This window comes from Prosopis cineraria, unplaced genomic scaffold (assembly GCF_029017545.1).
Source record: "Prosopis cineraria cultivar Desert tree isolate PC_DT_omini unplaced genomic scaffold, ASM2901754v1 PC3, whole genome shotgun sequence".
NCBI classification, from domain to species: Eukaryota; Viridiplantae; Streptophyta; class Magnoliopsida; order Fabales; family Fabaceae; genus Prosopis; species Prosopis cineraria.
The window spans coordinates 4,550,775-4,575,702 of record NW_026555334.1 but is presented as its reverse complement, the minus strand read 5'-3'; the positions used below and the strand labels follow the sequence as shown (position 1 = coordinate 4,575,702).

At 31.8% G+C, this 24,928-nt stretch overlaps 2 protein-coding genes across 4 annotated transcripts; both read right to left on the bottom strand.

Moving 5' to 3' along the window:
- Positions 1 to 869: 869 nt before the first annotated feature.
- Positions 870 to 9,035, bottom strand: LOC129307284 (uncharacterized). Of its 2 annotated transcripts, none has more exons than XM_054948206.1 (3): positions 8,687 to 9,035; positions 4,011 to 4,209; positions 870 to 952 (listed from the first exon to the last, which is right to left on the bottom strand). In XM_054948206.1, exons 1-3 carry the CDS (start codon positions 8,897 to 8,899, stop codon positions 912 to 914), a joined length of 453 nt encoding a protein of 150 aa, XP_054804181.1. In that variant the 5' UTR covers positions 8,900 to 9,035; the 3' UTR covers positions 870 to 911. The 2 variants fall into 2 exon arrangements, 1 of the variants encoding a protein (XP_054804181.1); XR_008592330.1 differs by lacking the exon at positions 870 to 952 and adding an exon at positions 6,377 to 6,550 and having other exon boundaries at positions 3,950 to 4,209.
- Positions 9,036 to 10,759: 1,724 nt separating this feature from the next.
- Positions 10,760 to 21,193, bottom strand: LOC129305973 (nudix hydrolase 2-like). 2 transcript variants are annotated; one of them, XM_054946221.1, is made up of 10 exons: positions 20,999 to 21,192; positions 18,941 to 19,158; positions 17,464 to 17,687; positions 16,559 to 16,624; positions 16,310 to 16,447; positions 13,187 to 13,264; positions 13,048 to 13,098; positions 12,941 to 12,975; positions 12,034 to 12,142; positions 10,760 to 11,134 (listed from the first exon to the last, which is right to left on the bottom strand). In XM_054946221.1, exons 2-10 carry the CDS (start codon positions 19,059 to 19,061, stop codon positions 10,934 to 10,936), a joined length of 1,023 nt encoding a protein of 340 aa, XP_054802196.1. In that variant the 5' UTR covers positions 19,062 to 19,158; positions 20,999 to 21,192; the 3' UTR covers positions 10,760 to 10,933. The 2 variants fall into 2 exon arrangements, with proteins under 2 accessions (XP_054802196.1, XP_054802197.1); XM_054946222.1 differs by lacking the exon at positions 13,187 to 13,264 and having other exon boundaries at positions 20,999 to 21,193.
- Positions 21,194 to 24,928: the final 3,735 nt, after the last annotated feature.

Here is a 24,928-nt window from a genome sequence, read left to right as displayed (position 1 = left end):
GAGCTTGCCAATGTCTATAATCGTCCTATTGCTGATGTCCTACACAACATAGATTTTAGAATAGAATGAAACAATACAAGATGCATCTCCAGTTAACTGAGATATAGAAATTAAGTTAAAACATAAACTAGGAGCGTACAAAACATCATTTAAAGTGAGGTGGTCTTTAATAGAAAAAACATGGGTAACAGTTAAAAGTTGTCATTTAAAACCCTAGATTGAAATTTGTCAGAGGAAAAAGACAAGCTCGGCAAAATCAGAATCAGTTTGTGATATTGGCTATGTTGATGGCGACGCTAAGAAAATCACTGGTCACTTGTAGTGTTGAGAGAAGAGATGCTTCTTCCTTAAAGGAAAGGGGAATTCATACCCTCATTGTTGCGTCTAGTGAATGATCTATTGCCTTTTATTCTGTCCCTTCCTGCATCTCTAACCTCATTAGTCTACCTTTATAACAACCTAAAATCTTAGATAAAATAGTTACAATAATTTTACAAGAACAAAGACTTCCCACATTATTTTCACAAATACTTTTCCAAAAATCTATCAAATAAAAACAATAGCATCCTAATAATAATCATCACTAGACTTAAGGTATTTGAAACCCAATAAACAATTCACAACAAGCCCAACAATTTAACAATATGAAACTTAAATAGATTCCAGTATAAACTAAATAAATACTATCACATAAATTGGGCTTAGCCCATAACATTTTACACTTCAACAATTCATGTTGAATATCAAATTTAATAATCTTTTCTCAAATGACGTACCTCAAAAGAAAATTTGCAAATAATCAACTACTCAAATTATTTTATTATAAAAATCACAATCCAAAGTCATGGCAACAGAACAATAAAATTACAACCACATGTGCCAAGCCAAACAAAACAAGACGTTTGAGCTTACTATTCTAGCACCTTCCCCGCAAGTCTACCGGACAGTTCACCTGAAAATAGCAAGAGGTAACATATGAGATCTAACATTTCAATGACAATTAAATATTCTAACATACATCAATATATCATTTGAAACTAGTTTGCAAGCATATTCATAAACATAAGTGCAATTTTTGCAAACCTTCCATAAAGAGTTCACAAAATAGGGAATGAGTTTTTCCAATCAACAGTGATATAGTTCAAAATATAATTTAACAAGTAATACTTAACCCTATCTCACCCTTATATCTCACCCTGTTTGCACTTTATTTCTACTAGATTGAGAATACACCTGATTAAAAGTATATTGCCTTCAAACTAAGACTCCTCTCCTTAAAAGGAGGTGCCTATTGTCCCAAACCTGTACTAAGGAAATAGGGAACTATAGAGAGAAGCCAACCACTAAGCGTTTAGTTGAGGCATACCATATGGCAATTAGAATCATAAATCTCAACCCTAATGTATCAATCATATCACCAACAACCTTATGGCAATTAGAATCATAAATCTCAACCCTAATGTATCAATCATATCACCAACGACCTTATTTCCTCTTTTGCATCGCATATCAAAAATAAGTCAAAAGTTAAGCATGTTTGAAAAAGGATAAAAAATTATTTTATACAGTTCAAATAAACTCAAGCATGTGTGAAAAGAATCATAATTATGTCAAAAGACAATTCTTCAAATATCCATCATTTACAATCACTAGCTTGCTTTAGATGAACAAACTACTATATAATTGATTTTAAAGAGCAACAAGCATGCTAGAAAATTTCAAACATTTTCTTAGAAAAAAAACGATAAACAAGGCCTTAATGGGCATAACAACATTCCCACGCAGTTATATATATATATATATCCATAAATACAATAATAAAATATGTATTAACCAGTTGTTGTTGATTTGTCATTTATTTGATTTAAAGGATTAATTGGATCAGACTAAGAGCTAGTTTTCAATCTAATTGATTGAACTAGTTAGTCTGATCTAGATTTTAAAACTATTTTCTCTAGGGATTTTATAAATTTTCTTATATTTACAACATAACATTTTAAACCTATTAATTTAAAGAGTTAAAAGATAAATTTGTCTCGAAAGTTCCACTAGGTATAACCAGTATTCTTAACTTTTGATTGGTGCAATGTCATCTTATAATAATGTTTGACCAACATTGACTGTTATTTTGAGTATAAAAGGATAATTTTGCCCTGGAATTTTGTATAAAGGAGTTATCTATACCCTAAACTTTTGATTGACGCAATATTTTTGGGTATTAACATTCAAATTAAAGAAGGATTCAACAACTTGTTATAATTCAAAATCAAAAAAAGATCTTAGGTTGAATTACATTGAATGCCTCTAAGTTTAAATCCAATTTAGTCTATTTATGTTGCCCACGGGAAGGTTTGAACAAGTTTGTATTTAAGTATATGAAAGTTGAGATATGCTCATAGGAGAGTAGGCAAAATAAGGGCAAGTATAGACTTCAAAAGAAAGTTTGTGGAGTACTTAGGGAATCCTAAACTTGGAAGAATTGATCCTAAAAAGACATCCAGTGCTTATCTGAAAAGTCCTAATGATTTGGTCCTAAAAAAGGATTAACTATTTGTTTTAGTAATTAAACATCATTTCACCTAAAATTACAGTAATTGAACATTATTCCTCCATTCATTTTCCCCGCTTTCATTTATATGTCCATGATATGTCATCTCAAGTATATGAATCACACTCCTTGTTCCTCTCGGTAGATTTTGTAAAAAACATAATATCAATACATTTTTTTTTGGTAATAAACATAATGTCAATACATTTAACTGAAAATGCTATGTTGAAATTATTATGAAGGTATATTAAAAAAAAGGATAAGGATACAAATTTAGTTACAAACTATTTTTAAAAATTATTGAATTATCTATATTATGAGGTGGTGCAAAAAAAAATTATCAACTAATTAAATCGCAGCAACTTGCACCAACCATTAATTTGTCACTGACGGATGTTTTCTCTTTCACTCTCTCACTCTTTCTCCTTACCAATCCTATCTCCTTCTTAACTGATGAAACATCTCTCAGTATGCCACTTGTCACTAAATCCAACCTTTCTACTAGCAACCTTACTCATGCTTCCTATCTCCTTCATTTCGGTGACCTCTCCTTTATCTTCATTGCTCCGTACTCTCCCTCCATCGTCGCCAATGAGAGCTTGCAACCCACCTCCATTGCCTTTATCCCCACCTTTGACGGTGAGTTTTGTCTTGCTTTCGTCACCTTCCATGGCCTAGTAGTTTGCGCCATTGCACTTGAAGTCAAGAATGCAGAAGCCACAACAATCCATCTCAAGAGTCTAACTTGAACCCTAGTTGTTAGTTCTTACCCATCTTTGAACATGTGGATGACCTCCCATCCTACGCTTCACTGGATTATGGGATTCATAGGCTTGACCATGCAGCCAATAACATGCCAGAGCTGGCTCTGGCTGTGAACTACGTGCATGGCCACTTGGTTGAAGCCACCAGATAGTAGGTGTCTATTCACTTGTAGGGATAGCTTGTTTGGTCAGCTTGGACATAGTGATCACACCTCTCACTACTCACCTATTAGAGTGTCTTGCTTTGTTGATCACTTTGTTGCTCAAATAGAGTTGAAAGACTAATCAATTACTTATAGATGTTCTTTAAATAAATACATATATTGTTTTTTTCTTCGTGATTTTTGTTGTATCAGTGGATGGGGATCTTTACATGTGGAAAGAGGATCTAAAGGTGTTGCAGATGCTCACTCTCCTCAAGAAAATTTTGGATCCTTGAATTAGCTAGAGTCGTGCTAGATCTCATGATTTAGAGTATTTATAGTCATATTTATATTTATAAAAATACAATTTTTAGACCCCAAAGGACATAAAAATATCATAGAGCAATCAAACGTAATCCAAATTTATTGGAAAGCTAACCCTACGAGATAGACATTTAGAATAAATTAAATATAATGAAAACCATTTTCAAACCACAAAGTACATAGAAATGGCAGTAAGTATTCGAACTATAAATCTAAATTCGGAAATATGACCGTAGGAGATGGACGATGAGGAGGAAAACCACTTTCCTCCAGCTTGATGGCTGAATCTTCCTCTATGATTGCCACCACCTCCGCCACCTCTGAAACTCTTAGCTTCTACAGAAGCTGCTGACACTGCAGCCGTTACTGTTAGAGCTAAAGCAAGCAATGTGACTCCTTCCATTTCCTGAGCAGCTTCATCGTATTCTCTCTTGCAACAAAAAAGACTTTTTTAGAAAACACTGTCAATAAACGTCAAGTACATTAATTAAGAATTAAAAAAATCTTCTAAAAGACGCTTTTTAAATAAGGATTGGAGAGGATACATAATATAAATTCTTGTAATGTTAATGTTATTTCCTATCATTTTTTACAACTAGTGATTGAGGTTAATTTTTGTTAACAAATAGGAATTATATTATTATTTTTAAAATTTAAAATAAAATATTACATTAAAAATAAGTTTAGAGTTCCAACTCTAGACATATAATTTAGAAGTCAATTATCTCTTTTTATCTAATTTTTTTAATTAGAACAATATTATGGTACTTATATATTTAAATGAATGAACCCTTAGAACTCGATATAAAATAAAGGCTAAAATGCGTAAAACACTCATGAATTTTGAGAAGCTATATATAACTACTCTCACATTTAAAAGTTTAAAATTAATTCCCTAATTTTTAATTTTATTTTTCAAAACCCTCTATTATTAATTATGTTATTTTTTTCATGAGGGTTAAAATGTCATTCAACTGAAAGTTATTAAACAAAAATATTATATTGTAGAACTATGGCTAATTAATTTTTTATATTTTTTGGATAGTTGAGATATTAATAATGCCGAAAAAAATGTTATTATTACCATATAAAATTTTAAATATTTACTTTTATGTGAGTTTTATCTATTTTTTGTTTTTAATGGCGCATAGTTTTCTAGTATTAAAACATAAATTATTCTAACATGATACTATTTAAAATTTTAAATATTTATCTATGTGCATGAAATCAATCTAACATGAAAATATAAATAAAAATTTATCTTTTAAAACAATAAATCATACATCATTGATGCCAAAACAACATGAATAAAACTAATATAAACATAAATATTTTAAATTTTAGACAGTGATAATAATATTTTTTTTATATCAATGTCTCAACTATTCAAAAAATAGAAAAAATTTATTATAAATAGTTATATAATATAATATTTTTGTTTAATAACATTTTAACTCTCATGTTGAAAAATAAAATTAGAGGTTAGAAGAGTTAATTTTAAACTTTTAAAGATAAGAGAAGTTATTTATGATTGTTTTAAAATTTAGGAAGGTTTTAATATTTTAACTTACAATAAATAATGAAAATAGTTCATGTTTATGAAAATAATAAAAGATAACTGCAATTTATGGGTGGCTGGGTGGGCCAGGGTCTGGGTGCGAGGCTGCCATTTCGAATCCGTGTGGCTGGGGAAAGGAAAGCAAAGCAATTTCACTGTCAAGACTCAAGCCACGAGTTCGATTAGCGAAAACAAATGCAATTGAGTAATGATAAACCCCCCCCCCCCCCCAAAAAAAAAGTAATGGTAACAAAAAATAATAATATTTATATTTATATTTATTTATTTATTTTTATAAGCACAAAAAACTTGGCCCTATTTGTAAAAATACTGTTATGAATATCAAAGAATTATGTGAATTTTATATTTTTAGCTTCTTTAATATCTTTTGATTTCTTTAATATTTTTTTATTATTATTTTATATTTTTTTATTTGATTTAGTTGGTTATATCCGTGTTTTTATAAAAAAATATCTTAATTGTATTCAACACATTAAAATAAAAAACTATCAATTATCTCATTCTCTTATTATGTCCCTTTTGATATTTTTCTAGATAGCTAGTTGCCTTTAGAATTGTTGAATTATAGATTAATGCTCATGTCAATGAACATCTCTAATAGGGATGGCCATATATTCACTTGAATATTGAGAAATCTCTATCATATATATATATATATATACACACTCTTGTTTATTTTATATAGTATTTATTTATTGAACTTCAGTTATTTTCTTCCTCCATCAATTAATCAAATAATTACATATTGTGTGATACATTTAGAAGTATGAGGAACAACTTAATTTTTAGAAAAGTTGATCCTGAAACTTATCCACACATAATATAGAGTGGATCCTAAAATTATCTATATAAAATATAGAGAAAATTTCATTTAAGAATCTAGGAAGAAACATATTTTTTGATGGGTCCCTAAAAATTTTAAAAGTTTAATTCAGTCCTCAGAAATTAAATTAAAAATAAGTTGAATGTAAAAAAAATAAAAATACCCTCAATTCAAATATTAAAAAAAGATGCCAACCACAGTTGCTGGAGCACCACTGTCAGTAACCGAAGCCTACTGATGATAGTAGCCACTGGATCTCCATTGTCAAAGCTTCGGCAGCAGGTTGGACCACTACCGATGGTGGCTGGAGAATTGTAAAGAATTGCATTCTTCAAAGATAGCTAAGGTGAATGTAGAACCCATTAACTCCTTGGCTCACCAAAAAATTTTGAATTACCAAGCCATTCAACTCATTCAACTATATAATACATAAAATTATATATATAATATATATATATACATATAAATTTTATTTTTAAACCACTTAATTATTACATTACTTATTAATCACGTAATTTTACTTATTAATATTTTAACAAGATTTATTAATTACTTAATCTTTTTTTGTTAACCTCATGAGTCTCACAGTAAAACTAAATTATTTGTTAATCACATGTGCTATGTGAGTTTTGAGAATTAAGTAATCTTGCGATAAGTACATTGCAAGTCCGATTATCGGGGACACAATCGAAAGCAATGAACAGCGAGAACTGTTGGTGGCTTCGACAAAATGATGGGAATCACAAAGCGCGTGAACGATGCTACTGAGATTGAGGGAGTCGGTGCGGCACCCACGAAGGGCGAGACGGTGGAGAAGGCAAAGCATGTCCTCGACATTATGGTTCTTGGTGTAGGGTCTATGAATCTTCTTCGTCCAGTAAGTCCTATTGGAGATGCTCTCTTCTAGGTCTTCATTTTCAAATCTAGCATCAGGCTTCCACCGCTGGACAAATGAAGAGGTGCTTGCGAAACTGAATGCAAGAGAAACTGATATAGATTTTTAGGTGATTAGATGGAAGAGAGAGGAAGTAAATTTTGCGCGAGTTCTGCCGCTGATTCTTATGTTGGCAATGTGATAAGCTTGACCTCTAAGAGTGAGATCAGATATGAAGGCATTCAACAATGACCCAGCCATTTTTCAATCTCACTATCATCACCTAGTCTAGAGAAGATCAGACTGTTAGAGAGGGATGAGAATCGGAGGGGGAGAATGTACAGTGAAATTTGAGTGGCCCCATAGTGGCCCCATAAAGAAATTAACATATTTTAGTCAAATTTAATGATAGGTGTTAGATGCTTAGTTTTAAATAGTTAGTGAATTATTTTTCACTACTCAATAGTATAGGTTACACAATGTTCATTGAAAAATAATTTATGACTAAATTTATACTTTTATTCTTAAAACAATCATGTTTTTAGGCTATCAATATTCAAATCAAAAAAAAATTCTAATAACTTGTTATAATTGTTAAAAATGGTTCACTTCTTTAGATTTTTAGTTGAAGTTTTACTCGAGATTGCCTTAATGCAAAATCAACTCTACCTCAAGCACTCCACAAACTTTCTCTTGAAATCTAGACTTATCCTTGTTCTACCTATGAGCAGGCCTCATCTTGCACATGCTTAAATATAATCTTGTTTGGACCTGCCCGTGGGTAATGTAAACTAACATAGATCTAGATTTAGAGGATTTTAATGCAATTCAATCTAAATTCTTCCTTTGATTTTGGGTTATAACAAGTTATTGAATCTTTTTTTTTTATTTGAAAGTTAATGACCCAAAAATATTCCGCTAATCAAAAGTTTAGGACACAAATTATTCCTTCAAACAAACCTTTAGTCCAAAACTGCCCTTTAAGATTTAAATAATTGTCAATGTAGTCAAATGTTATAGCAGGGCGACATTGCATCATTGTTTAAATTTTTAGGATAATATTGCACTAATTAAAAGTTAATAATATCAATTACACCTAGCAAAAAACTTTCAAGGTAAATTTATCATATAACCTTGTATATAACTTGTCTGTAAAACAAGATATAAGAGAGAAGAGAGAGCATTATAGGGATGAGGTACGAAGCCCTCTTTGGATAAGCCTCAACAACAACTCTTATAGATAATTACTTTCCTCAATCATGGGCTCCAACTTGATTAAGTTTAGTGAACCTTACCGATAGGTTATGAAGAGATTAGATCTTAAAAAAAAATTAATCCTTCAATTAGGGTCATGTTAGACCTCATGATTTAAAGTACATGCATGTAGAGATATTTGTATTCTTCACGATTTGATGCCCTTGCGAGAAGGTCATGTCTTTTAGAAACTAAGACGATCTATATTGGCAAAAAAAAAAAAAAAACAGTTTTTAAACAACAAAGTACATAAAAATGGCATATAGCGCAATATTGAACGAATCCAAATTTACTAGAAATTGTTGACCCTGCGAATAAAAATAATGAAATCATTTTCAAACCACAAAGTACATAAAAATGACAGAAAGTATTCGAACCGTAAATTCGGAAAGTTGATCGCCGGAGATGGACGATGAGGAGGAAGAGCGTCTCCCTCCAGCTTGACGGTGGAATCTTCCGCCGTGATTGCCAACACCTCCGCCGCCTCTGAAACTCTTGGCTTCTACAGAAGTTGCCGACATTAAAGCTGTTACTATTAAAGCTAGAGCAAGAAATGTGGCTACCTTCCATTTCGCCAGCTTCTTCATCATCGCACTCTTTCTCGTAACAAAAAGGACTCAGAAGAATCGGAACCCCAGAAATCTTATCTGTTCAATATGTGGGAATGAAAAAGGAAAAGGAGCAATGGATATTCATGTGACAAGCCTCTAAAGTAAGCTTCTCTATTTCAACCGCATGTCTCAGAGTAGTTTGCACTCCCTTCACTCCTTTTTATAAATTATTTTCCATTACTTTATCAAAATCGAGAAAATGAAGGTAAATTACTGATATTGTTTCAAAACGTAAAAAATTTCTCAACTTTCCTTTAATAAAAGCATTATTTTTAAAAATATTTTCTCTCTTACGTAATTTTTTATTTTCTAGTCATTAAAAAGTGTGAAAAGATAAAATTAAAAGAAATTCATTAATGACCTATTTTTCGATCTTCTTTATAAGTTATTTATATCAATTTTATCAATACTACTATAAAAAAATATAAAGAATAAAAATATATAAAAATTAAATATACCCTTATATAGCAAATCCAAAAAGTAATGCTATGGTACTTTTTCTCTTTTATGAAGGTAATTTTAAAAATACTTTTTAAATATTATTTAAAAAATTACATTGTGACTTATAAATAAAATTAAATAAATCTTTTAAAAATGTGTCTTATTAATGAAACTAAAAGAAATACTTTTTAATGTAAAGTGACTTATAAAAAAATCATAAATTCTTTTTAAAAGGAGACTTATATATATAACCGAAAAGAGTATAAAATATAAAGGAACCAAAAAACTTTTAATCATGATGTTTTCTTAAGTTATCAATTTAATTTCTTAAATTTAATTTTTATCTATTTGATTATTTAAGCTTACCTTAGTTATTAATTTAGTCTTTATTATTTAAAGAAAATTAATATTATTAAAATTTACTAACATAGATAATGGAATACTAATGATAGTTATGTAGATGAATAAAAGATTAATTATTTAGATATAAAAAATAGAGTCAGATTTAAAAACTAAAAATAAAATACAACATGAAGCACTTTATTGATAAAAATTAAACCCATTTAAGTGTTAATTTGTTCGCATTTAATTATACATGCTTTCAAATCATCAACATATTTGATACATAGATTAATTTAATGGTTAATTTGTGCTTTAAAATTTAAAGAACTAACATAATAATTGAAAAAAAAATATAAGGAATCAAATTGACAAAAATTAAATTTAATGGATTAAATCAATAATTTAGACAACTTTATGAAATTAAAAGTTTCATTTTCTCATACAATCAAACAATTACTTTCGAATGTCAGCTTAAAAATTCAGACTAGAACTCATCTCATTTAATTATTGCGGCTTTGCTAAAAAAAAATAATAATAATAACTGCAGCTTCAGGTTTTGAGCAAAAAAATGCTCTGGCGTTCTATGCTAATTCTTTCAACATTGAAGCAAGTGCTCTGAACTTCTAACACCGTGCTAATTTTCTTGCTAGGTATTACAAAAAAAAAAAAAAAATTCCCTTGCTATGAAAGCTCCAAATTGTTGTTACTTTTATCATTCTTCATTCGGTCCTTTGGAAGAGTTGGCTAATGATGAAAGTTAACTGTCAAATCTTTGAATCCTGATCGTACTCACTCTAATTCAAAATATAAGCAATTTTTTCAAAAAAAACAATTTACAAACCAAAAAATTCTTATTTTTATAAAAATATATATTATTTTTTTATTCTTAATCTCAATTACTAATACATTTTATGATAAGTGAAAATTAAATTTACACAATGATCTCAGTTCATAAATCCAAGAGGTAAAATAGAAAAAAAAAATTAACATGTACCTAATTACTTATATTTTAAACCAAAATTAGTTGAGAGAGAATGTTTATATTTTGAACCAAAGGAAGTAAATTGTATTTTATTTGTTATTAATGAAGTTTTCATGTTCCCAGTACAAAAAATTATTGCAGCTTCTTAGCTGACGAATACAAGCATTTTACATCATGAAAAAAAAAAAAAAATCAAATAGTACAAAGTTCAAATGGAATAATCCTTGCTGCTTAAACTTGAATGATGCTTACGAAGAAATATACCTCTTCAAGTCTCCAGCATTGAGGTACAAATAACTATTCTTGTCAGAAAAAACTGATGATACAGGCACATGATTAAATCCAGAATATTGTCTGTTGATCTTTTCCCAGCATATATCATTGATGTACTTCAGTAATTGATGCTTCTGGACGAATGGCTGAGCTGCATATTCCTCAAACGGCATCCACTACAACACAGAATCATTTTAATATGTGCCCTTGCTTCTATTGTTCTTGCCCTTTCAAGGGATTTCAAATTCAAATTTATAATTTACACTCGCATCGATTTCAGCATAAAAAAGAATGGAAATTAAAGCATGGAATGTGTGTTAAAGAATAAGCATAAGGAGAGTTTCATTACAGGACAACTGATGAGACATTATATCAAATTTGGACCAAAGAATTCTAAAAACTCCCTGTAGAACCAAAGGACTTTGAAAATATGCTTTGAAGAGAAATGATCATAATGCCCTTTATTCATTATTTAAAGAAAAAAAATCCACCTTGCCGGAAACCCTACCACTGGCAATCAAACTAGCCCCCACCCCGCGAGGGTTGTCCAGCGGGGCTTCAGCTGTGGGACCACCACAATACCCCTTGGTGAACCAAAAGCATAATAACCACTAAACCAACGATGCTTCTTGGTTGTATAGCGCCAAATATAATATATAACATAACCCAAACTTCAAACCAAAACTACAAAATCTTATTAATAATGTCACTTGTGATTTCATTAATGTAACTTGTTAATTCAACAGTGAAACTTATTGATAATACCCTCTACATATTCAATTGTGGTGACTTGTCAAGACCCTAATTTTACTTATTAATTCACTAATGTTATTTATTAATTAAATAGCAAAACTTGTTAACACTATCCTTTGCATATTTAAGCTTGCTAACTTTTAACTAACTTTATTTGTTAATTTATTAATGCTTACTTGTTAATTCAACAGTGAAACTTGTTCACGGTGCCCTCTACATACTCAATTGTGGTGACTTGTTAAAACCCTAACTTAACTTATTATTTTACTACTGCTATTTGTTAATTATATAACTTAGCTTCAGCCCAAAAGTACATACATACCTGAGCAGCCTCTAATTCCACATCTTGGATTTGGATGTCGAAAGAAAGTGGCCGCATCATGCACACAAAGTACAGATCTGACTTTTCAAAGAATGACTCGTGACTTTGTCTGAAAATGAAAGGAAAAAAAAGCAATTCTTAGTTATCCAAGCTGGTGTGACTCTCGAGATAATAAATTGAAGAACAAGGGGTAGTTCCTCGCTTTCGAGTATCAAAACAGTAAAATGTACAATGACACGTAACAAATATGATGCAACTTGTTAAAAAACACGAACTTTTAATATTTTATGCCTCAATACTTTGTGCCAGTGCCATGTGATGCTTCCTTATCGTATCTATCCTTCTTAAAGGACCAACTGAAACACACGCAAATTTAAGATTTGCAAGATCACTATCTACAACTTAGAATAGAATTTTCAGTTGATAATTAATTATGAAATAGTTGAGGTTTGAGAATTATTTGAGTTCCATAGGATTTTATCTGCATAATATTGAACCAACCCTTTACATTAATCTCTGGCTCCCAAATTTTTACATCAACATAATGTTGTTGATGAACGTTGTGCTAGTGGCATGTCATGCTTCCTTATTGTATCTATGCTTCTTGGAGTACCCAGAAACATTGGCAAATTTAATACAAGCACGACCATCATCTATAACCTAAAATAGAACTTTCAGTTGACTATTAGTTATGAAATAGTTGAGATTTGAGAATTGTTAGAGCTCCGTAGGATTACATAACACTGATGGACAACCCTTCTCAAATCTTAGGCTCCCAATCCGAAGGGCGAGAAATAATAAGTTTTTACATAACATATAATTTTGATAAACCTCATACATCCACGCTAATTTACTAGTGTTTTAGCTCAAGGGCAAGAAATGATAGATTTTTACATAAACAGGCTACCTGAATGCTATAACCTCCAAAAATTCTGAATCAACCTGAAAATTTATCATCAAATAACTGATTTCAGGACAAGTCCACATTTAATGTTGACACAATAGAAAACTTACTCCTGTTTCTTCTTTGACCTCTCTCACTGCTGCTTCACAAATGTCTTCTCCCTGAATTAGTAATTGAAAGGGTGATGGATTATATGCTCAGCATAGCTTATAAGACTATAATTATTATTAGAAAGACAAAAGTAGAAACCTGATCAACAACTCCAGTAGGGAATTTCCAGACTCCAATTCCCCGAAGTGGACCACTTTTTTCTCGAACTACCAGGACCTAAGATCATATAACATAAGAGAATGAATCGTTAAAGTATATTAACAAATAACAATAGAATTTTATGAAGAACGCTTGGGTAAATTGCATCATAGGACTTGTGTCTTGTGTCTTAAAAAAATTATGCTCAATACTATTAGATTTTTTTTTTTTTTTTTGGAATACAAGGACATGGAAAACCCATGTAAAAGTTGAACAAAATCAAGCATGTCAGATTCCATAAGGGATCTGCATCCTGAGAGCAAATGATTATAAATAATACGATCAAGATTTTCCTGAGAGGCATGGTGAGCGAGCATGTCCGCGCATCTGTTTGCTTCCCTAAACGTGTGTTCGGAGGTAATGATCTAATTATTCATGATCAATTTTCTGCCTTTGTTGATAATACCAGAGAGAGAATGGTTCTCAAAGAAATTATGTTGGATAAGCGAAGTGCTTCCGCAGAATTAGAATATATGTTGATTTTATTGAACCGAGCATTCCAACAAAATTGAAGTCCTTCTAAAATGCCCAAAAGTTCTGCTGTGGTGCTTGGTTGATAACCAAGGTATTTAAAAAATTCCTTGATCCAATTGCCTTTATCGTCTTGTATGATTCCACCACAAGTTACAGCTCAAATGGAGTTGACAGCCCCGTCAATATCAAGGCAAATCCAACCTATTCTGGGGGTGTCCATCGTGCCTCTAACTTTTTGCAATTGCGACTAAGGAGATTAACTCTAGATTGAAGCCTTATGTCGTTGGAGATTTGCTAGGTACTAGAGAAAGCAATGTCAACATTCTGAATAGTTTCTCCAAAATAGATTTTTTTGCAACGCGTCTTCCAGATGTTCCAACAAACTTGAGTGAAAAGCCTCTGCCCATGTCTTTCTTGTGTTTAGATTTCCTGCCTTAACTTTCGCGTTCCAAGTTATCCAATCCTACACAGAAAGGGAGAAGAAAGTATTAAGTTTTAAAGGTTTCACTATTTTAATCCAAACAGTTCAAGCTTCTATGCAATCTCGCAGAATATGAATTGAGGAATCAAGAGAATTGCATACAAAAAAGCAAGTTCGTTGAAGAGGAGCACTCCCTTCAATATATGTAGATTTAAGTTGAAGTCTGTCCTAAGCATCCTTCCAAAGAAAGTACTTGATTTTTTCGTAAGCACGCCACTTCCAAATCCTTGCCCAAATGTCGGAATTGTTACGATCCTTTTGAGAAACCATAACCTTATAAGCAAATTTGACGGTGAAGTTGCCAGTAGAAGAAGGTCTTCAAACAATGACATCATCATCCCCAGAGGGATTGGGTGATCTAACCAACGCAATGAGTCTTATCACCTCAGGAGGGAGGTGACGATTCAAAAGGCTAAAATTGCATCCCTAGTGAAGTTGTGAAGATCAAAAACTCGAGCATGAAGGATGGGCTCTGCATTAGGGTTGGCGTATTTAACAAGAGGTTCTAGAAGAGGGGACCACTTACTGTACCAGAAAGAAGTTTAGTCTCCCTTATCAATTTTCCGACCGACATGCGTCATGAATTTATCCCAAACTTCGCAAATAGTATTCCAAGTGAAAGAGGAGGGGTTAGGTTTGTAGACCATAGGAATAGTGGGATTTATGCATTTGTATTTGTCATGAAGAATCTTGACCCAAAGCCGACTTGGTTGAGTCATAAGACCCTAGCAAAGTTTCACGATGAAGGTGATGTTTTGGATCTTAAGATTTTTTATGCCAAGACCCCCAACAGATTTTTTCGTAGTAATATAGTCCCAAGAAATAAGATGGGGTTTTTTGTGCCTATCAGGGGAGTCCCAGAGAAAATTTCTAGAATTTTTTCCCAATTCTACCAGGACATTGTTTGGCAACATGGTCTACATGACATAGCTAGGAATTGCCAAGAGGACAAAATTAATAAGGACAGTTTGAGGGGAGTTTTATGAAAGTTATATTACTATGAAGTTTAAGAAAAGTAATTGCAATTTCCCCAAATTTAGAAATAACTTTCCTAAAACTTGATTGTAACTTTAGACTTGGGATAATTACAATGTATAAGGTCTTTTAATGTAATTTTCCCAATATTCGGAGGTTTAAGACTACTTATTTTCTAGTGAACATTTTCAAATTTAATCATGCAGAAGCACATGTAGATTCACATCCACCTAGCATTAGGGGGAGCATAGGGAAAACAGATTTTTGAAGGAGGAAATTTAAATCAAATCCTTGAAGTTAGAGGATTAGAACATACATAAGATATTTTCTATTCACCCATTATCAGTCCAGATAGGTTGACACAGGGTTCCCAAGTTACATACATGGTATTCTTCTCCCAGAGTTATTTATAATCATTTCAGTACTGCCCCTTGAAAATGACCGCAATAATCAGAATGATTCTAAAACTTCAATCATAGTTAACCAGCATGCAGCACAAGGTGGAATCAATTTGCTGCAATCCAAACAACACTAGTCACATAGATTGGGTCACCTCCAATCAGATAGCTCACGATAAACAACTAACAAGGCATCACCAGCCCCAGAAATGGTCTCATCTAATGATACCAATATACCATCCATAGCATTAGTGACATCAGCAAGGGTATGTGGCTCTTTTACAACCAACCAAAGGAAGAGATGCATGGTGATTTTTCCCTTTCACTTTCTTAGAATTATCGAAGTTCTTGCCAGAATATAAAAGAATGAAAAGGGAAAGAGGACAAGAAAAGCACCTTTATAGATCATAAACAATCCTCCCACGTCTTTTTTTTTTTAAAAAAAAAACAACTAAACTAAGACATATTGCTGATTAACGATGACAGAGACACAATAGACATTGCATGTAACATTACCTCCACCTCTACTTTTGCCTAAATATGCCAATTCATCACTAGGATGGATTGTAACATTAAGTGCTTCTACAGAAGCCTTGACAACCTTTTATTTTTCTTCATGTAAGTTGGAGACATTAACATTTTAGCTTGACAAACAAACAATATTGATCAAAGGCTCACAACCGAGTTAAGTTAAAAGCCTAAACAAAAAATATATAATTAAAAGCTGAGAAATACCTCTTGTTTTCCATTCATCACAAATGCACCAACACCCACTCGATGTGTGGCGTTTGCTGGAATAGTATGTGCACTTTCAGGAATCCAGTAAACCAGCATTAGATATTTTGGTTCTGCATGGTGGTACCAGAAGCCTTCCTATACGGAAGTGCCAGAGAACCAATGGTTGATAAAACAAATTAGCACACAACAATCTAAGTGGAGCTAAAGATTTCACAAATCAAATAAACATCTCAAGAGTGAATTCACCTTAACTAGAGGTTCAACAAGATTGACCAGATCAATAGGTAATTTTATCCAAACACCCTTCTTGCCCTGAGAGATAAGGTTGATTCAATAATTCCATCAAATGTTTTACAGTACAATTTCTAAATTTCCGTAACATGAAGTACTGATAATGATAAGCCAAGAGAATAAAGCATGGATGCTACTCATGAAGTGCATGATTAAAGTTTGGTTGCTTATGCATGATAGGGTTATCCGTTTTTCTTTCTCTTTACAGTATTTTGTTAATATTTACTCTTAACATGCGTGTACAAACAAAAACAGCTACATTAAAATAGGTTTGTTGATGATCAGTGAGCACTAGTTGTATGATGCGATCCTAGGTGGCATCCTAGGCAGCATCCAACAGGACGTCCAAGTACTAAGAGGTATCCAACATGGCAACCAAATCCTAGGTGACACCTGAGATCATCAAGATGGCAGAAAATTCATCAAGTGTCCACTAGATTCATTGCAAGGTAGAAGGCCCAAATTCAAGCTCCAACAGGAGCCCCATTTCAATGAGGGCGAATGGTGCTATTTTAATTGGTTTTATTTTAAGTTCTAATGGGCTAAAATTTTAATTAGTAAGTCCACATCATTGGATTTCCTTAACATTTGATACCATTTATGATTATGATAAAAAGACACGGAAGGAGCTTGGCTAAGCAAGTCAGATCCCTCTCCTAACTAAAACATATTGTCATAATCATAGGGTTATTTTTCTGTAATTATGGATTATTATAAGCCATAAAATATTAAGGCTCCTCCCTCTTATATATATATTCATACTCAAAGAATGAATACATCATAGGTTTCAGAGCCAATTCCTACAATAATAAAATCAGAATAAAGTTAACTATGACATGGAATTAATATCAAAAAACTACCAGCTGTTTCCAGTGGGAAATTGAAGCTCTGAGAATTGAGATAAAAGTTGTAGGGTCCATAGGCTCATCCATTTCCACAATAACACCACCATAGTTGTCATTGGTTGATGTTAGAAGTTTAACCTGTTGCAATTCATCCCCTGCAGCCACTTGTGTGTTTGACATAGAACTTGTTGAGCCTGCCATGTGCCAGATAGGACAAGGGGTGGTCACTTTAATCCTGACTACAAGGTAATGTGAGAACAAGTTACATTCAACTCTATGCAGAAGAGTAATTTAGTTATAATAGTCATTCTAGACAAAGCTGAACAGTTTTAAATAGGTATTTTATTTAAGAGGAGAGGACAACCCGCTACACACATCGGCAACTAATCCTGATGGTTAAAAAAAGATGATTCTCTTGAGAGCTCTACCTCTCCAGAAGTAGATGCATTTTCAGATTCTCACATTAAAAATTAAGAATTAGAGTGAAGATCTCAAAAATAGATTAAATGTTGTGAAAGCTCGTACTATTGAGAGATAAAGCTCTCCATAGAATTACCATAACCTCATAAACTAGTAATACTAAACAGAATCTTTCATGCTTACATTGAAAATTTATGAATGCTTTCACAGAAGTCGTGATTTTAATATCAGGAAATCATGTTAGATGGAAAATCAAACACATCTTAATATGTTTGTTTCAAAAAAAAAAAAAAGCATGTTAATATGATTGACCATAGTAAATGCAAGCAGCAGCAAAAGTATCAATCAGGCAGCAGAGCTACAATCAGTTCAAGCTTACTGGGAAAGTATATATCTAATTGGACAAAAAATGATCAAATTCAAACATTACTTAAATTGAAGTTGAGACTATTTTATCTTCGGATTTGGAATGAATCAATATTTAATAGAAAGTGAAATAGGAAGATATATGCTTAGCAAAGGTGAACTGGATTAAATCGATCAATATATCACACCAGGGTAGAAAGAAACACAAAAAATCGTACAGGAGATATGATGTGTAAAACAAGTTAGCGAAGGAGCTATTAAAAATGTGAGAACAAGAATGTTAGAAGAAATAAGATTTTTTTCCAGTAAAACAAGTGTTCTTTTTTTTAAAATTAATAATAAAATATATCAACTTGTTAAATTTGTATTATGAAATCATACAGCAAAAACCTGAAAATTGGACTCTAAAGTTATCACCTTGGTAAAAAGTAAAGTGGGGAAAATGTCATGCAAAAGTGAGTGCTTCTGTTAAATGGCTAAAGCCAAAGAAATATCTAAACAAATAAGTGAGCGCCTAATGGGAAATGTCCACATAAGGTTCTCTTGGCAACTGACACAAAGAACAGAATGAACAGAAATGACAATGAAATAACTACATTTATGCATTTCATGATATTATTAGGAAAGAAACAAGTAATAACAATTTCAAATTGGGCCTACATCGATCTGTAACTACATTTATTTGTTCCATAGCTTGTTTCAGTACCTCCTGTAGCTTCTCTTCTTAATGGTCCAGGCAAAGATATCAAATGCTGACTTTTCACAAGATAATGAGGATTTCTGGTTCTTAAGAAGAGGAATGATCGCAGTGGCAGCAATCTGAGCATGTTATTTGATTGTGTGAATCGAATGCCAAATAGACTAAACCCTCATTTGCCAAACTTTCAGCTTCATCGTTACTTCATTCTTCAAATTTCTCATCACCTGTGTAAATAGTCCTTGGTGTTCTCAGTGGGTGACTAAATTCACCCCTTCAGCACTGTCAGGTTCAACAAATGAAAGGAGAGGGTTCTAAATTCACCCCTTCAGCACTGTCGGGTTCAACAAATGAAAGGAGAGGGTTCTAATATTCCCTTGTTTAGTTTTACAGGAAGGGAGAGATTTTTAATGATCCCTTGTTTGGGAATTTGGATTCGGTGACTGTAAATACTAAGTGCCAGTATCATCTGAGCCATTGGAATTCATGTCAATGGTTCAGATAAACTCACTCATTCATTAATCTAAAGTGAATATGAATTTAGATTAATGAACGAGTAAGTTTATCTGAATCGTTGACATGAAATTTAATGGTTTAGATGTGAGTGCCTGTAACTAAGTACAATCACCGAATCTAAATCCCTTATTTGGTTAAGGAAGGATGGGATGGAAGATAATAACTAATTTACCATTATAACCTTACATGTTAATTTAAAAAAAAAATGCTCATTGTATAAATTAAATTTACACCATAACCCAAATAGCATAATTTATGAAAATTCACTCCCATCCCAACATATTGTTAATACATGCATACGACGACGACGACGACGACGGCAATAACAATTTTTAACCCCCTTAGATATTTAATAATAAGGCAGAATTCCATCCAAGGACCTTGGATGGGACATATTTTCAAATCAGACCCAACACAATCTGAAATTTCGCTGCAGGATGTTGGGCCTAAATTGAAATAATATTGTAAAAAAAAAGACCAAAATACCCTTATTATAATATGTTGCAACGAAACAAATAACATAAGGAAATTAACAAGTAAAGTAAAATAGTTAACAAGTAATGTAATTGATTTTACAAGTTATGATAACAATTTAACAAGTAATGGATTTAACTCGTCACATGGACTTCACAAGTAAAGTTTAGAATCTAGCAAGTAATGTAAGGGACTGAACAAGTAAAGTTGAGGAATTAGTCTTCTTAATAATTAGTAATCATGTTATCTACAACGTATTGGATGTAATAAGTAATACAAGGGAATTGACAAGTAATTTAGCTGATTTAAATCACCACATGGACCTCTATTATTAATCAACTATATTATTTTGTAAATGCTTTGCTTTACTTGTTAATTCCCTTCTGTTCCTTGTTATACTGTAATATACTAAAGAATGATATTTTGGTAATTTTGTCTTAGAATTTTATTTCAATTTGGACCAAACATCCTGCAATGGGATTTCAAAATGTTTTGGGCCTGATTTGAAAATATGTCCCATCCATGATCCTTAGATGAAATTCTCCCTAATCATAAACATGGTAGACAAAGGCGATTGAGGTCTTACATTTAAGACTGATGGAAACTCCTCAGCTAGGTTTTACCTTTAGAAACGAGGAATAGTGCATGTCTCATCAGACCAACCCTAATACACAGATTTTTACTCTGAAACCATGGTTATATCTATTCAGACCAATCCACAGACAGTTCATCAGCTATTAGGGCCGGAATTTAAAAAGAAAAAAAGATTTTATCAGCCACAACATAAGGGACGACGCCCATAAAGCATGGGAAGGAGAACAATAATAAGCGATAACGGGCAGACAACAGTTTATCACAAGTTTACTTACAGCACATCTATAATGGAGAAAGAGAAAATCAACCACAGGGATGACACATAGGCAGCACAGAAAGCATAAAAACATGGGCCATAAAGGAGCGATAAGATCAATTTGTCTAGATATATACATAAAAGTCAGAGGAAAAGCAACGCACAAATCCATTTGTCTATTATAAACAAATGCAGCAAAATCACCGGCAGAGAAGAGGGAAACTCACCTGAAAGGAGAAGAGGCGACGGCGAGACGAGGTCTAGGTCACGCACAGACGCCGTAAAAGCTGGGCGAATGAAGCAGGTTCCCACTTTGCAAGCCGAACTAGTACTGTGGCAGCAGAGAATTCAGAATTTCCTTCGCGGAGAACAGTGGAAGCAGATTAGCAGATGCACGAATGATTTCCTCCACGAAGATGGGAGTCATTTTTATTTATTTATCTTCTTTTTTTTTTTCCGTTGGCTTTATTTTAATTTTTTTAGTGACAATGACAATGTAACACCTTTAAAATATGTAAATTATTTTCTAATTCTAAAGGACTTGTTTGGCATTTAAGTTTTTTGTGAAATAACATGTTGGTCCATATTGCCTCTCATTCTCACCGTCTCTCTCTCTCTCTTGTCCTCTTCCTACCCCACCATCTCTTTATTGCTAAACCAGACTGCTACACACTCTAGTTTGTTAGTCGTTACACTTCAAGATGAATCAACGTTGAAAGCAACTACCATAGCAAATGATAACTATGCAGTGTCCTCGCCAATGTCATTCCCGTTTGAATTTCAATTAAATATAATTAATTATAAAATTAATTAATTAAATAATAAATTTTAATCATAATTAATTAATTATAACGTAATTTATTTAAATATTTATGTTAATAATTTTTTTAAATATTCAAAATTTAAATTTTACTTAAAAAAAAAGAAAAGAGAGTTTTATTTTATTTTTATTAAATTTTGTGTTTTTTTGTGATTTTTTTCTTAAACCTTTGATATAATTTTTTCATATAACTTTGTAAAAAAAAAAAAAAACCACAAAAGCCGAGAAGCTGAACCTTGCAGCTTTGGGAAAAAAAAATCAAATTTTTCCCAAAAAATCAATTAAGCCAAGAAGTTAGTGTTTGGGTAAATTGCGGATTAATCGTTTTTTTTTCCTTAAAATCGATTAATCCCTTAATCTAAATAAAAATGGGGTCTCTCTATTTTCTTTTTCTCCATTTCCCTTCACTTCCCCCATCCTCACCGTTCATTAATTTTTTTATTTAAAAAAATTATTTAATAAAAAAATTTAAATGATGGAAATGGGGGAAGTGGAAGGAAAAGAAGGGAAAAAAATGAAGAGACCCCTGATCCTAATCTAAACAGTCAGGTTGTCCTAAACCTAAATAATATTTGATGTTTTGTCTTGTTTTTTATCCCTTTCTTTAAAGTCTCAAAGGATGATTCTCCCTTTCTCCCTCGTCCAAATGTTAATACTTTATTGATTTTGAAGCGTGGAAGCAATTGAAAAGTTATGCCATTTGTTCCCTCCCAAATTTCCAAATTCAATTGAATTCTCAAACGAAGTTGTTGTCTCATCCATATCAGAATTCATACTTTTAGAGTTTTTTTTAAATATTTTATTGCTTTTTTCAACAACAGTCCCATAGACTGCGACCGTGATCAAATGCCATCAAGTGATTTCAATGACGATGAGTGGTGGAAAAGCTACAATAAATATGAATTCAGGAGAGCTGAGTTGAGAAAAGGGTTGTGACAACTCATATGAGAAGCGTGTAAGAATTGCCAAGAGAAATGGCCCTCAACCTCAGCTTGCTCGACAGCCGTCGTATAAAGAAAATATTGGTCACATTGCTACCAAGTAATATTTAATCACTCGGCTTGCTTTCACGCTTCTTCAATGTATTGGGTATTTGATTTTATTCATTATTTACTACAAGTAAAATGTTTGTATTCAAAAGTAAATTGTCCTTTTTATTATTCAAGATGGTGGGGATGTGGTAGGAGATGGTGAGGGAGGAAGAGGACGAAAGAAATATGGAGAAAAAGGATGTAAGTGGTGGTGAGAATGTGAGAGGGAAGAGGGGCAAACATGTTATTTTACAAAAAAATATATATATATATATATATACACACACCAAACAAGTCGTCGAGACTAGAATATAATTATTGTATTTCACAGTGCCTATTTGTCATTTACATATTTTGAAAGTATTTCATTATTATTCTCTCTTTTTAATCTTTGTTTTATATTTTTTTTAATTAAAGGAATAGGTATGACAGTTACAAGTACAATCAAACTTGCCTCTCATGTATAAGGAAAGATTATATGCCACTAGACCTGGGGTGGCAATTTCGAATCAAGCGGAGTGTGTGTGTGGGGAAGCTTTCCTTTTGGGAGAGTGGAGTATGTGAGTTAAGCAAATATATATGTGTGCGCGCGCGCACCCCCCACTGGACCGGAAGGTTATTGACTCTAATTTCTTTAATATTAGGTGACCCATGCCATTGGTGTGAAAAAAAAAAAAAATAATTTTAAGTAAATAATAATCTTTTTGCTCAATATTATGAAGTATTTTAAGTGAATTATATCTTTTAACGAGTTAATTAATTATTTTTAAAATTATATAATTTTTTATATTTATCTTTATTTAATAGAGTATCTCAATTAAAAAAATTTTACTCCCTTTAGTTAAAAATATAAGCAATTTTTTTTAAAAAAATCTGCATAATAATAAAGTCTTTATTCTCATTAAAATATATATATTTTTTTCTTTTTATCCTTAGTTTTAACTGCCAATACATTTTATGATGAGCGAAAGATAAATTTATACAAAGCCTTAGATTAATAAATACAAGGGATAAAATGGGAGAAAATTTTTTACATGTACTAGGTGCTTATATTTTGAACTAATATTAGCTGAGTGAAAATACTTATATTTTGGATTAAAAAGAGTATTCATTATACCGTTAATTAAGATTTTTTTTAAAACTTCATTTATTGAACCTTGAAAAATAAAAAATATTTTATATTTTTTAAGATCTCACCTAAAAAAATGCATTATATTTTTTGGACGGAGGAATAACATTTAATAATTATTTGGAATTTAAAATGTAATTAAGTGAAATAAATTTTAAAATAAACTTTGTAATGCCAGCTATTGATGTTTATAAAGCAAGCACATACTAATTTCAAATTAAAGTTTATGAATATTAGAATAGAATAATATTTCCTATTAAATTTTAAATAAAATAATTTGTGATGCACATGATATTTTTATGTAATTTTTTTAATAATTATGATATAGTTAAGATCAATTCAAGATAAATTTAAAAATGATAAGCCAAAAATTAGTCTTATATTCATTTGAAAAAGTTTGAAAATAATTCCAATTAATTTAAGCCAAAATTTAATTTAGAGTAAATGAACAAATTACCCCCTGAATTTTAAGTTCAATAACATCATAGATTCTAAAACTTTTAAAATGAAGTCACCGATAAAAAAAATAATATGCAAGTCTTTTAATGGGATGTTGTTAATTGGCATTGTAAGCAAGGATCCATAATATGGAGGAGTGAAGGTTGTAGTTGCACAAATAAGGATAAACACTTGTTTTCTTTTTTTCTCTAGCTAATTGTTTGTAAGATTGAATTTCAAAAGGAAATGGAAATGATAATTAAATTGAGTAGTTAAAGATCTTCCTTTGTTTACTCCGAATATCCCATTGTTGGCGGAAGATGACAGCTGCTACTAACTAAAGATAAACAATATGTTCGTTGAGGTTTGTCACCATCAAAACTTAAGGTACAATTTGATGTACAAGTATTCTCAAAATAGAAGATGAGATGATGAAATTCTTGAATCACATCAACGAATTGACAAGAATTACCATTATGAAAAGGTGCATTACTCTTCTTCCAAATTAGTGAAATATGCTTGATGATATCAATCTGGTTATCTTTAAAAAGAGACGTTAGGACAATCATAAGATTTTGAAAATTATTCTTAAGTAACAAGTCATCAATTTTGACTGATAAAGTACCAAACCTTATTGCCTGGGAAAATGGGCAAGCAACAAAAATATGATTAATAGATTCTTCATCATTACATACCAAAAACACACTTGGTGTTGTCTTGCAAATGGTGATCCTTTAAA